The sequence below is a fragment of the Carex rostrata genome, chromosome 13 (genome assembly GCF_964058835.1).
Source record: "Carex rostrata chromosome 13, lpCarRost1.2, whole genome shotgun sequence".
Taxonomy (NCBI): Eukaryota; Viridiplantae; Streptophyta; class Magnoliopsida; order Poales; family Cyperaceae; genus Carex; species Carex rostrata.
In genome coordinates, this window is record NC_135930.1 from 10,763,525 (window position 1) to 10,777,809 (window position 14,285).

Consider the following 14,285-nt stretch of genomic DNA (forward strand, 5'->3'; position numbering starts at 1 on the left):
TCTAAAAAAATTTCAAAAAATATAAAATTTGGTATCTAAGCACATTTTAATATGCATATCATGTTGAGCGATTCGGATCGACTATTTGAACTTTAAAAACGGAAATAGAGACGAATATGATTGGAACACAAAACCAATGGTGCATTTTAACCCTGCTCAAACTTAAATACATAAGGTTACAAATAATGGAAAAAGCTTTTTGATTCAGTATTCTTAAAAAACGTACAACCAACAGTAACTAAACAGAGCACACACATCCCGTATTAAAAAAAAAAAAAAAAGACTGTTACAGGTAAAAGGAAAAAAAAAAAGATTGGATCGGAGATAAAGATAATTGACTTGGGGAATCAACTCCGAAATTTGTAAATATACCATACTTCTAAAAAAAAAAAAATCAAACAATTACAATTTTTAAAAAATTCAATTTTTGACATGGCCGCATCCCCTGAGTGTGGCCACCTTTTTTCGGGCCGCATCTAGGGGATGCGGCCACTCCCTTTTTTTTTTCTCCATTCAGATTGAACTGCATGAAAAAAAAAAAAAGTTGGCCGCATCCTCTAGATGCGTCCCGCAGAAAAGTGGCCGCATTTTGAGAATGCAACCATATCAAAATTCAAAATTTTGAGGGAAAGACAGCGTTCCGGAAAAATATATTTATTGCACATATTAAAGACAGCGTTCCTGATAAATATATTTACAGAGTAGTTTCTACTTCATACAGATAAAAAGTCATATACAACTCTATTTTAACTCTATTATCGGACGCTGCATGAAGCAAAGTATCCTCTGTCAATATATTTATCCAGCGTTCAGACTTTCCAGTCGAAGTCTGAGAATATCAAGGTCCCGAAACACCGGGTCTATACAATAAACTCCCCGACATAGCCAACAGCCCAACAAGCTATAAAATCTCTTTCTCCAATCTCTCTCTATATAAAAGACGCTCTGCTATATAAAAGCTTCGATCTTGAATTCTCTCCCCCTCTCTTTTTCCTCTCTTTCTTTCTGCTCTCCCCCGAAAAGGTAATCTCTCAAATTTCCACTATACATCCAATTTTGTCACAATTTTGTTTCTTTGTTCAATTATACTTGCTTTGGAGAAACCCTAATCTGCTGATTTCACCAGGTCGTCGATCTGAAGAGCTTGGTTGCTTCGGGGGTTAGAGGCGGTAAGTTTTTACCAGCAATTATATTATTTTTCTTAGAATTTGGCTCTTAAGAGTGAAATTTAGTGGTTTAGGAAATTCCTCCCACCTGGCCGACACTCTTTTAATTCACGAAACATACTTCACGCTATCCCCAAATTTCTCTTCCGATCATCAATTGATCTCTTCTACCTTTTCCTTTTCCTTTGCCTCTAAAGAAATCAGTAAAAAATCGAATCTGAAGAACCAATCTATCAAAGAAGAATGGGTGTAATTTTTCACTGTGAGTTTCTTCCTATTCAAGTGTTATTATGCACAAAACGCAGCCAGTCAGTTTGGAAAATCACTCCACAATCATATCTTAATTAGGCTGGCATTAAAATAATTCGATAAAATTGTTTTCAATAGACTTAGATCTAACAAATTGCATTAACAAAAAACCATGGAAAACAACATAAAAAAAATATTCCTTTAGCCAAATTGTGCCCTGTGGCAACATTCCTGTACTGGACCCTGATTTCTACACTAAATTGGTTCTTGATTGCACCTCTGGATTGTGAAATTTAGGGTTAATTGAAGATAATTGACAGATAAGTTTGCACAATTGAACCCAGATTTTTTTTAACCTGTAAAGTATACTTTGTGAAGTAATAGTCTTTATCATGTTTTGGCAACACAGTTATTTACTTATGGCGACTTTTGAGCTTTATCGTCGGTCGTCAATTGGCATGTGCTTGACAGAGACTTTAGATGAGATGGTATCAAATGGCACACTAAGCCCCGAGCTAGCCATTCAAGTGCTAGTCCAGTTTGATAAGGTTTCTTATATCATTATTCCTCTTTTTTCTAGATTTTATCTTCTCAGCTTGCACATATATCTGCTTAGAGAAGGTAAACTGAGGCAAATTGCTTCAAGTGGGTGATTAATTTTGCACAGAACTGTAAAACTTTGAGCTTGTTGTGGTAAATTGGGGTTGACTTGTTTAATTGATAGAAATATGAAAATTGATTCAACTATTGAGTGTTGGCTCTGGTTTCAATGCTTGATTTGTTTTGTTTGGGGGTAAAATTACTACCATTGAGTACTGAGTGTCCTGTCCAGAACTGGTATGAGTTTTTTGTATAGTATGCAATAGCACCAAGTTGATCAGCTCTGGCCGTTTTATGGCTTATTTTTTATGTTTAGTTGCACAATTGATAGTGACTAATATTAAGCGAGCTGATGAGGCAGACTTACAACATGGCTTTAATTGTATAAATAAGGTTGGTTTTGAATTTTTTAGGTTTAGTTTGGACCCAGTTGCAAACCTGTTCAATACTTTCCACATTAACTCCAACTTGTTTATTACCCTTTCTTTTTCTATTTATTATCTGATTTCCCCATGTTGGGTTTGGTTCATTGGACAATATTTAAGGTAAGTTGAGGAGTGCACTAAGGTTAACTTGAACAATAATTATTGGGGACGTCTAAATTGTGGCTATATTGAGGAACCTATTGAGGCTTAATTTTGCAATGAAGTTTCATTTGGGGGTTGATTCTGGATTTAATATATGAAGAGCTCCGTGAATTCTTAAATATCATCAAATTGTTTTTATTTTTATTTTTTATGAACTTTGTATGAAACTTTTGTTACAGTCGATGACAGAAGCCTTGGAAAGCCAAGTAAAGAGCAAGGTTACTATCAAGGTACTTTCTGCTACCTGTTGACTTACAATCCTTGACTTGTTATATATACATTTTCGTGTTTTTGATGGAAGTTTTAGCAGTCTTTGGTATATTCTTACTTGCATATTGAAGGAGTTGAATTGTTAATTCTGTTTATGTATTTTCATGAAAAGTGTCCTTCTTTAAATGCAATGTCAACAACTGCATATGTGGTTATTAACATTGAGGAACAAAATAACATGCCACATAGCAAGTTTTTTTTTCGACATCTAAATAGAAAATAACTTTTTGGTGCCTTAGCTTCCTCATCTTTGCTAATTATTAGGTATCCAATCTTTGCTTCCACCTTGCTTAGTTAATCTATGCCTGATTTACTTACATTTGGAATATAATCTTATATACCATATGAAAATAAAATATATTTAAGGAGCAAAAGGATAACATTTAATATTTGAACTGTCATCTATGTCAGAAATCAATAATAACTTGACATTTTGGAAACACGCAATAAGTAACAGGACCTCTTTGTTCATTGGTCTAGTGTTTTTTTTTTTATATCTTTATTCTGGCTAAATATGCTTGGTAATACATGGGAAATCTAAACCTGGCTGAAAATAGGTGAAGAAATCGATGGCCTGAATCTTAAGGGATACCCTACTAACCCACGAAAGGATCTGATTTGTACTTGAACCAAATTGAACGAGAGATAATTGAATTGGTTTGCAAAATAGAGATGGTAGTAATTCCAACAAAACCTCAATGCTAATTAAACCTAACTGTCCCTGTATTTTTGACCCGAAACCAATGACTACCTGAATTTAGTGAACTGACATCTGAAGAGAGTTAAAACCCTAATACTATCAATAATCCTTAGTTGACCAAAGCCCAGCTGGCTATCCTGTCTACATCTCTAGTCCATCTCTACAGTATTCACAGGAACTGAAGAGGTTCTTTATTCCTGATCTTTTGTGTGATATTCCTTTACTTTGTGCACATGCGCATGTAGGTCCTTAATTTTTATTCTTTTTTAAAGATTGATATACCACTAGTTTGCATTATATCATTAGAAAATTGGGTTTTTATGGAACTAGATTGTCTGGCAGGGAGGTGCTCATCACATAGTTGCCCCATAAGAACCTGAATCCTCAATCTTGAATGATTCCCATGAAATACACGAAATAGTGCAAAGTTTCTACAAAATAATTTATTGATAACCTATCACATCCTAATTTATTGATATCCTATCACATCCTAATTTTTTTGGAATGACCAATGTAGCACATTCTATATCTAAAAATATTTAGTAGTTTTGAGTTTTTCAGAGAATTTCTATTAGGACAAATATTGTTGATATTTTCTATCTTTCTCCGGGTGCATATTTTCCCCTTATGATCCTACAAGGCTGTGATTTTCATGTGTATTTGCTGCTATTTTATATAAAAAAAAATAGAAGCAAATTAAGAAGTTGCTTCAGTGTAAATATATCTTACTAAATTTTTATTTCTTACCAAAGTTGCCCCCCACCCTCTCCCAATGGTAAATATCTGTTTCTGCCTCTGTTGACAGCGGATCCTTGATACATTGATTTTCGATGGAGGCATCATGGAGCTTATTTTCACTGCTTGTTGGCAGTCCTTAAAATGAATTTTTTTATGAGAACTGCAAATTCACTGAACCGGTCCCTAAGAACCAGTATAACCTTTGGTGTAGTATTTCCCAAGTGGTGATATATAATATGGTAACAAGAAATGTTGAAAAGTAGACAATATGCAAGTTTATAGAATTTTTGTGTGAGCTAATGAAAACCTTGTTTGGGACTTTGAGACTCCAGTTGGTTTCATTTCTAGTCTACTCCAACTTATTTGAGACTAAAGACGTGGTTGTTGTTGTTGTAATGAACTTTATCTTTTTAGTAGGTGCACTAGATACTGTGGGAAAGATGTAGTCTGTGTTTTAATATAATTTAAAAGGGTGCTTTCAGATATTAAAATAGTTGGCGGCTTAACTCCAACTTTACTAAAAAAATAAATTAAAAGGGTGCTTTTGGAATTAAAGAAAAGAAAAGAAAAGAATGGTGTGCTTTTTTATGTACTATGTTGTGTTTATTGAACTGTTGTGAATCTAGAGATTTGAACTAATTTACTCATTTTGTTCTCTCTCTACGAAATAGGGGCATCTGCACACGTACCGGTTCTGTGACAATGTATGGACCTTTATTTTACAAGACGCAACCTTCAAGAATGACGAAATTCAAGAAACTGTTAACCGTGTTAAGATTGTGGCATGTGATTCCAAGCTTCTATCCCAATAAACTGCCAATCTTCAATTTTTTTTTTTTTTTTTTTTAATTTCTTTTGAAACCTCTCTTCTCTCTCTTATGAGGATTCATCTATGGACAATGTAGACCCCTTTTTTGAGCCTCGGCTCTTTAGGTTTCATGTTGTGTTGCAGTGGTTTGATATATGTTGAGATCTGCTTAATTATCTCATTTATGTATCCCCATCCCATACCCATATCTCCACAACTCTTTCTTTCTTTCCTTTTTTTTTACTTTTTACTTATAGTTCGTAGTATATTTTATTGTGACACTTTTATGGTAGTAAACTCGTATTCACAAAACGTGCACCGTTTACATGACCTTTTGTAGGAACGTTGATTCACTGCAGAATGATGTGAGCTTAATCTTATATCAGAAGAAAGTCCAAACTGGTGCAGGTGTAACCAGATTGGAAGTGTAACATGGTTACTCAAGCGTAAAGCTGAGAAGTGGATATAGAATAAAGAAAAAGTATATACAGAAATGCAATTTGGATGTTCTAAGCACCTTCGTAGTCACACCAAAGTAGTCCACAAAAGGTACAATAAAACAAGTTTCAGATGACTAAAGGTGCAAGTTTTACCCAAAAGAATCTTGAAAAATGTCACCAAGTTGCATAAACAGTCACAGGTCAAATACACTGGTAAAATATAGAAAACCTAGGGACAGAAGAAAATAATTACAGAGAAGATAGCTCCTCGCACTGAAACATCAGCTCACCCTCAAATTTTCGGAGAACAAATCTCTCTTCCTGTGTAATTAAGGTCGTAACGGTGCACACTTCTTTTAAAAGCGGATTTCGACCAGTACGCCCAGCCCGGTGGAGATAATCTATAGCAGTTTTGGGAAGGTCAAAGTTGTAGATATGTGTTGTTTGTGGCAAATCAAACCCTCTGCTTGCTATGTCAGTTGACACTAGCAAGAACCCTTTCTGCCTTGATTCCTGTAAACACACAATGGCAGTTCAAAGGTACTGTCTAAATATGTAACGGAAACCTCACAATAGCCCTTCTCTTCTCATAATACCCAATAAACATGGTTTACCAAGAAGCTAAAAGTAAAGTATTGACTGCAAGTTACACTGTTAATAGTTTTGCCCTTTCAATTACAATGTCACGAGAAATGACAAAGAAAACCCTTCAAAGGGGAATAATTTTCGTCATTTCATAACCACATAACGTGATTGTTCAATCTCATCATGTCACTACATGATTCCACTTGTTGACCATGTGCCCGTGGACTATGTTTAATTTTTTAATTTTTTTTTTCTTTCTTTATTATTATTATTATTATTTTTTTTTTGAGAAAAGTCCAGGAGTAATGGTGATTTTTTCTTAGTAAGGTCTCCAACCAATTGATTTTCTATTGAGAGCACTTCAAGAGAACTTGCCTAACGGAACCCTAAAGCTCCTTGTTTCTCATCAAGAAGGGTAACATGGTCAATCAAAATTCCCCCTTTGCCCTTTCTTCACTACCCTCACCAACATACTCCCAACAAGCTCTTTTTTTATCATCCCCTTATCTGTACTTTGATCCCAGTCCACTAAAGTGTAAAGCCTTGGAGAAAACATACCAAAAAAGAGGTGGAACGTGCATTGAAATGCATATCTTGCTCAAGCAGTAGTATCTCCAGATCTCCATCATATGAATCTTTAAGGAACTCATAAACTACAGTTGTTGATGGACTATGACCTGCGTTTCTTGATTTTTCTGACTACACAAAAGAGAAAAAGAAATGGTGAGAAATGTTATAAGTCAGAAATAGCAGAAAAATTTACATGGAAAAAGAATAAAAGGAGCAAAGCGACATTTTTATATCATACCAAGCAATGATTTTACAATAGCAGACATTCCTGCATTGTATTTAAATGGGAATGTTACAAGAACTGTACTTATTCGAAGACTTGGGTTGGCAAGGAAATTTCTACCTAATTTTGGATACTAGCAAATATAAATCTATAGTAAACTTAATTTCATTACCACCATCATATTACAAGAACTGTACTTATTCGAAGACTTGGGTTGGCAAGGAAATTTCTACCTAATTTTGGATACTAGCAAATATAAATCTATAGTAAGCTTAATTTCATTACCACCATCATATCCTTAAGTAGCATTCAGGTATGATGGTGTATTGACATGTAGCACATTATTTATTCATTTATTTATTGAGATAAGTTGCACAAAGGGTACCAACTTTCTCCTTAATAGAAAATGACCATGTATTCACAAACTGTGACTCGACTTAGCATTTATAACTAGTCAGATTTCAACATGTAGAAGAAAAACTAACCTGTTCCAAAACAAATATGATGCCAGATTTAGGTTTGTCTCTATGAAGCAATTGGAGCAAAACCTGCAATCTCTCCTTCTTGGTGCACATCTGGCCACAAAAATAGATAAATAAGCAAACAAAAGCCCACGGGTATTAAATATTTCATAATAATTTACAACTGAAAGTACCAAAACTATAGGATATCAATAAATCCAGGAAATCTTGCACATAATGCCACAAAGACACCCGACTAGGAAATTAACAAAAGAAATAATTGATGCAAAAACCAACAAGCACCACAATGTCACAAACAACAAAAGATTGTACTATCAAATCAAAATATATAGGTAAAAGGGGGCACTATTGAAAAACTGCTGTCAAAAAGCAGTATTGGTGTGGGAGAGTTTATCAAACCTACCAGAAACTTATGGTGGAGGTGTGAGGGCATTGGCTCCACAGGATTAACATGTACATGTACAACATCTTTCTGTGCAAAAATTGAAACACATACCCAATTAAAGACAAATAAATAGATAGATAAATTAGAACAAACGGCACTTACATAGGAAAGTATCACTATAAATTAAACCTCATAGGAACAAATACATACTAATGAATACCACACTGCATACCAATAAAAAATAACTTCAGTCAGGCCATGTGCCAGGACTTACTGGACCAAACTGGTAGGATCCTGATTCATTTACACTTTTTCCTTCTTCTTTGGTTCATTTGCACAAGTGAACTCAACCATACTGTGATACCCAGACAAACACAAGTGCACACACAGGTAGGGTTGTTCATCGATTTGGTTTGGTTAAAATTGAAATAAATTATGTAAACCAAAATTTTATTCGGTTTTCAAAAATACAACTAAACCAACGAAATAAGCTTATCAACCGAATTAACACCGAACCGAACAAACCGAACTAAATTTTGGTTTGTTCGGTTGAACCGAAATAAATATATTAATCATAAAAATAAACATTTTTTGTTAATTTTTTTAATTTTTTTTCAAGATGGATTTAAAAAATTTGTTTGGTTTGGTCTCACCGGTTTTAAACCCGAACCAAGCATTATACATTATGTTGTAATTTTGAATTTTGTTAAATGTTTGGTTCAGACGGGGACCCATTTAAAAATTTCGGTCTAACCGGTTTTAAAAATTATAAACCGAACCGAACAATTAAATTGGTTTTTAAAAATGAACCGAATCGATCCATTTAACCAGAAAAACCGAACTATTTAATGCAGACTCTCTTGGTTCGGTTCAAAATTGATTAAACCAGACCCGATGAACACCCCTACGCACACACACACACACTCCTGCACATGCAGACACAAACACACATGCACGCACAAGTGAAGTTGTAAACAGAGACCTTAGTCCACTTCTGCTGGACACAGTCATAGAGGAATCTGTTGTGTTGAGGGATGGAAGCACTTGCAAAAACCGTTTGTCGTGCTGCGGACGAAGAATACGAACCGAGAAGCTTTCGAAGAAGTGCTACTTGTTTCGTTGATCCAAATATATAATCAAACTGTATCAGGTACAAAAATATCTTATATGAAAAGTTACAACTAACCTTCTGTTTCAATTTATAATTTTATCCAACAAAATATTTATATAAAAAAATTCTCGATTCAGGTGCTCAAGTACTTGGGTTCAGAAAATCTGATCCAACCCGTAACCCAAAATCCAATTATGATATACAAATCAACCTTTAACATGACTGTGCCCCAACTAGATTTTAAGCTAACTGAGTCAGCTCAATAACAAGAAAACATCAATCACACTTACAAATGAACTTTTGTTCAGTTATTTACCTCAAATGACTGAGACATTAATCCTACAAGCGCCAAACTAAAAAAAAATGACAGATAGATCAACACAAAAAAATGAGATGCAAACAGATCCAAATTAAAAACGAATTGTCACTAATTCGAAATGACTAGGACTGAATTCTACATGACCAACCCATTGCAACCACTAAGAGATATCAAGAAGAAGATTCCATACAAATAGAAGCTGGTATTCTAATACTAACCTCATCTATAACTAAAATGGATATGGATTGAAGCTTCAAAAGGTGTCGGTCAATCATTCGGCATAAGCTCTCTATGGTGGCTATTATAATCTGTGGAGGCTCTGCCTGACATTATATAACATTGTTAGCCCATGAAAAAAATGAACACACAACAGAAACACCTTATGTGGTAATCACCATCTTTCCACAAAGCAGCAAATTGCTCACTTAATCAATACCTTTAACCAGCTTTTCTGCCTTGTCAGCATACCACCGTCTAATAGAGCCATAATACTGCATTCCTTTTGTGACTTCTCAGCTGCTCCTTTTGGTTTTGCTGCTAACATTCGAGCTACCTTTGTAACCTAATATTTACACAGATAATTTACCAGTTGTAAAATATAAAGAGAAAATATATACTAAAGGTAATTTTAAGCTCTAAAAAGCCTGTCTGTTTGTAATGAAGCCAGTAACCTAGCAAGAGTTATCAATTCCTATTTGTTTTTTAGGGTCTATTTAGACATGCCATAATCCTCTTTGGTTCATTACACATGAGAATGATGCAAATAACTCCCAAGTCCCAACTGTTATTCTAGCACGATGGACAAGGTAATTACTTAATATACTGACCATGACCGGTTCTTTTCCTAAAAGCTAAATTCAATGAAAATTAAATCACTCAACTGCTAAATTTCATGATCAGATAATAACTATGAAACAATTAGGTTCAGCTTGTACAAAGTCATTGATTTACCCTTATTTAGCACTTGAGTATCATTTGCAAATATCCAGGAATAAAAAGAGTGTAATTTGCAAAATACTCTTTTCTCAATTGAACAGATATGGGGTAAAGGCAAATAATACAGTATATACAAGCTGGCATTAGTACCAAATATAGATAAAATTCCTTTACTAAGTAGCACCAATTTTTAAAAAATACCTACTTGCATCCCAAGTTCTCTTGTCGGTACGACAATGACTGCTTGTACAGTTGACCTTGAAGAGTTTATGGCCGAAAATACTGCTAATAGGTATGCCAATGTTTTGCCTGAGCCTGTCTAGAATTTAAATAATTTTTGAAAGAAAAGTTAGCAATTAGAATTAACAAAATCATTCAAAATTTTCCATTTAGAGCTCATTACCGTATCATTTAATTCATGTCAGTACCAGAGCCTGGATTTTGTACATCCTAAGGTAAGAAGGAAAGAAATAGCAACAAACCAAGAAGGGACCAACAAACATGAGATTTTGGGACAGTACAGTATGATAACTCATAACTGAGATGGATAATACAGTGACTAAATGCTAGATGTGATCAATTACATGAACATGACCTGCGCATGAAGCACGCAGTCTTGTCTAGAGAGTAGAACTGGCAAAGACTGCTCTTGTACATCAGTTGGTGTAACATATCCTACTTCTTCAGACCTAAAAAAAATAGCATAAGACAATATAAGAAATATAAAATAGAACTCCGAAGGATGTAGGTGAGTTTGAAATAAATGGGGGCATATATAATTAATTCAGCACTATAGCATAAACCAAGGACTTTGCTAGCATCAACAGGAGGAGGTGTTAAATACCAGTACTGGTTTCCGGAGTATAATTTCTGTTTCTTAATAAAATATTTTCCAATTTGGCTTCAATTAGACCATGATTAGCTAAAAGAAGTCTCTTCAGTATTCCTAATTGCCCACTATAATCGTTTACTTCTGGTTTGGACATCAAGCCCTTAATTCAGTGTTTGGGGACCACAGTTCAGTGACAGTGGACATAGTTTATCATAGTGATACCTCTCCAAGATAACCATAAAAATGAGAAGGGTAATCCAAGAGGTGCTTGATGAAATGCTAGAGCAGGTTTAAGACCTATCTCATGCCAAATGAGACGTCGCATAAGAATACACAATTTGCTGCATAGAACCAAGTTTGAGCAACTCGCAAAAGGCTCAGGTCAGGTGAGAGGAATGAGTAGAATATGCAAGACTGGAAAGCTCCGGATCAAATGAGATACCAATATATAAAAATGCTATTTGTTTGCGTCAAATAGAGAGAGATTGTTGATGAGAGAGGAAATGATGCTTCCTAAAATATGACCGCGAGAGAGACAGTACTTGATGAAATTGCTCAAGGGGAAATGAGCTACATGAAGAAAAAGGGGGAACTAAAGATGCTTGAAGGCATAGTTGAGAAGAGATGAGAAGGTGTTTGCGGAAATGCCTCAGATATATAAGAGCAAGGTACTGTACAAAAAGCAAGCGAGAGAGAAAGAGAGAGCAGTAGACCACCTCATTAGTATGCTCTCCGGCACACGGCCATGGCAAAGCTCCCTAAGAGTGCGAGTCCGAGTGGCTTGCTGGGCTACACTTTGCGCTCGGCATGAGAAAGTACAGGCTCGATTTGGAGGAAAGAGAGGTGACGCTGGCGAGAGGCGGAGCAGGCTCCACGGCCTTGTCTCAGGATAAATATGCTGCTGCTGTGGAGGCGAGGAAAAGATAGAGTGGCTAGTGGCGAACGCCATTGCTCTGGGTTTAGAGAAGTCTAGAATTTATCAGGAAATGAAATTAGAAAAGAAAAACCGAGAAAAGAAAAACCGTTCCAAGGAGTTAACAAATAATTTGTTTGGATGCTCGTGTAGGCCTGTAATAAAATGGGCCGGGCTGTAAGGAATGAAATGTCGTATATGGGCCTTAATTTCTAAATTGACTTCAATCAAGTACGCCAGTTCATCTACATCATTTATCAATCGATGCGCTGTATGATATAGAAATAGCATAAGGCCCAGAGACCTCCTCCACGGCCCATATTATTTTGAAAGCCCAATTTCGACTATACAACATGAAAGCCATATGAGATACCTCCTTCACAGCAGCTTCGTACTAAAGGTAAAGATTTCTTGTTTTACCGAAATGAAGAGAGAGAGAGAGAGAGAGAGAGAGAGATACCAAATGGTTGGCAGATTCTCAATGAAATCAATCAAAAGAAAATATAAAGTCGAAATTTGAAATATGAAAGAATGACGAACTGAAAGTATAATATGGAACTCACATATATAATTAGACCTGGCAAACTTGACTCCATCTAAATAACATATTTGATAAATCGGATTTGTTAATATTTAAAGGTTAATGATTTAAATCCGGATAAATTAGAACCTTAAATACACTTACAAGTTAAAACTATTTGAGTATTCGAATAAAAATTAATCATCTGAACTGAAAGTCTGAAACGACTGTAACTCGAAGAAACAAAACCAAAGTAAAGCAAAAAGTAACCGAAATCCAATATAAGATATTATATTTATGAGAAATATTTGTTTGAAGAATCGTATTTTTGTAAAAAAGTAAAGTAAAACAAGCCAAAGCGCATTTCAAGCTATTTAATTTGCTCTCCTTTAGTATTTGATGAAGCAAGTCAATGATGTTAAACAGCTTATTAGCATCATTAGTACCTCAATTTCTTAATCATCTCGCATCATATATTGTTAAACTATGCAGCCATATATTGTTAAATTACTATAAAAGAGAATTATAGTATACACAATATACTATTTGAAGATAGTTCAATTATAATTAATTTAATGATACCGAACTAGTTGTGTCCATGTTAATTAAAAATTATTGAAGCTGTGCTAAACCAAATAAAATGATGTCTAAGTTTTTTCTTCAACATACAATTACATTTGGAGTAATGCTGTAAGAACATAACCAAAATAATTGATGGATTTTAACTGGAAAATCTATTGGATCAATATCAACAGATAAAGTTTTATTATTGAAACCGAACTACTTCATGAGCAATGTGTTTCTGTGACGTGTCGGCTTTCGTTTAAGACGTGCTGCATGTTGCTCTGGTTTCGAGAAATCTAGAATTTAATGGGAAATTAAATGAAAGAAGGAAAAAAAAAAACCGTTCTACCGATTTAACAGATAATTTTTTTGGATGCTCATTGAGGCCTGTAATTAAATGGGCTGGTAATGTCGTATATGGACCTTATTATCTATAACCTGAATCATTTAGAATTCATATCACCTAAGATTTCCAGAATATTTCTGTTTAGATCCGGACCGCCTGATCAAAATTCGCACGAATATCAAAGGAGTCCGTAGCATTCCATCACAGATTGAATTGGTCCGGATTCTGATCGGACGATCCGGATCTAAATAGAAATATTATGTTAAGAGGATATGGATTCGATCATTTTTCAATCAAAGCACTCGATGTAGGTCTATATGAATGAATTAGAAATAGCAAAAACTCGGATTGGGTTATATATATCTTTCTTTTTTTTAAACGGATCTGATCAGACATCGAGCTGATCAAGATGACCCGATTCACTTCTGGCTCGTAATTAAATCAGATTTCACCGTATCGGACATTCTGTGCTATCGTCGGATCAACCAATTGGATCCGACCCACCATTGACATCGGTAGTCTATATCCGGTATCCTTTCCTTAATGGGTCCGGATCCCCTAAAGTAACCCAACTTTTGGGTTTTGGATCGAGATTGTTCGATTCGAATCTGTCACTCAAGATTGTCTTGGCATTCAGATTCACTGCTTGGGATGTGTGCGTTCCACTTCAGATCTCGAGCGACGGATTTGAATCGAACGGTCTCGATCTAAAACTCAAAAATTGAGTTACTTCACTGGATCCGAACTCTTCCTTAATACCCGTGCAGTGCGGAGCTGGAGCACTGCGTACAGCCTATTGCTGTCCAATTTGTGCTGGAAGCTGACGTGGCAGGAGAGGATATGAATCGCCTAATACAATGCTGGTAAGGTCATGGATTTGGCCTGGAATAATGATCAAGTCTGTCTCAGGCCTATATACTTGTTAGATACAATAAAAGACC

At 35.3% G+C, this 14,285-nt stretch overlaps 2 protein-coding genes across 3 annotated transcripts; one reads left to right on the forward strand and one right to left on the reverse strand.

The window, feature by feature from the left end:
* Positions 1 to 903: 903 nt before the first annotated feature.
* On the forward strand, positions 904 to 5,321 carry LOC144564184 (transcription initiation factor IIA gamma chain / TFIIA-gamma (TFIIA-S)). Its single transcript, XM_078313729.1, has 5 exons — positions 904 to 1,023; positions 1,127 to 1,169; positions 1,825 to 1,963; positions 2,782 to 2,832; positions 4,982 to 5,321. Exons 3-5 carry the CDS (start codon positions 1,835 to 1,837, stop codon positions 5,120 to 5,122), a joined length of 321 nt encoding a protein of 106 aa, XP_078169855.1. The 5' UTR covers positions 904 to 1,023; positions 1,127 to 1,169; positions 1,825 to 1,834; the 3' UTR covers positions 5,123 to 5,321.
* Positions 5,322 to 5,567: 246 nt separating this feature from the next.
* On the reverse strand, positions 5,568 to 11,986 carry LOC144564183 (P-loop containing nucleoside triphosphate hydrolases superfamily protein). Of its 2 annotated transcripts, none has more exons than XM_078313727.1 (10): positions 11,718 to 11,986; positions 10,765 to 10,858; positions 10,375 to 10,488; positions 9,670 to 9,795; positions 9,452 to 9,556; positions 8,786 to 8,944; positions 7,822 to 7,890; positions 7,422 to 7,511; positions 6,702 to 6,842; positions 5,568 to 6,071 (listed from the first exon to the last, which is right to left on the reverse strand). In XM_078313727.1, exons 1-10 carry the CDS (start codon positions 11,948 to 11,950, stop codon positions 5,808 to 5,810), a joined length of 1,395 nt encoding a protein of 464 aa, XP_078169853.1. In that variant the 5' UTR covers positions 11,951 to 11,986; the 3' UTR covers positions 5,568 to 5,807. The 2 variants fall into 2 exon arrangements, with proteins under 2 accessions (XP_078169853.1, XP_078169854.1); XM_078313728.1 differs by having other exon boundaries at positions 10,375 to 10,484; positions 11,718 to 11,930.
* Between the last annotated feature and the right edge of the window lie 2,299 nt (positions 11,987 to 14,285).

What these genes read in the sequence shown, in the direction of transcription:
- LOC144564184 (XM_078313729.1), top strand. Translation starts at nt 1,835, where the DNA reads ATGGCGACTTTTGAGCTTTATCGTCGGTCGTCAATTGGCATGTGCTTG. An exon ending in TGCTAGTCCAGTTTGATAAG is followed by an intron (nt 1,964 to 2,781) that starts GTTTCTTATATC and finishes CTTTTGTTACAG; the next exon opens with TCGATGACAGAAGCCTTGGA. An exon ending in AGAGCAAGGTTACTATCAAG is followed by an intron (nt 2,833 to 4,981) that starts GTACTTTCTGCT and finishes TCTACGAAATAG; the next exon opens with GGGCATCTGCACACGTACCG.
- LOC144564183 (XM_078313727.1), bottom strand. Translation starts at nt 11,950, where the DNA reads ATGGCGTTCGCCACTAGCCACTCTATCTTTTCCTCGCCTCCACAGCAG. An exon ending in CCGGAGAGCATACTAATGAG is followed by an intron (nt 10,859 to 11,717) that starts GTGGTCTACTGC and finishes TATTTTTTTTAG; the next exon opens with GTCTGAAGAAGTAGGATATG. An exon ending in ACCTCCACCATAAGTTTCTG is followed by an intron (nt 7,512 to 7,821) that starts GTAGGTTTGATA and finishes TTTTGTGGCCAG; the next exon opens with ATGTGCACCAAGAAGGAGAG.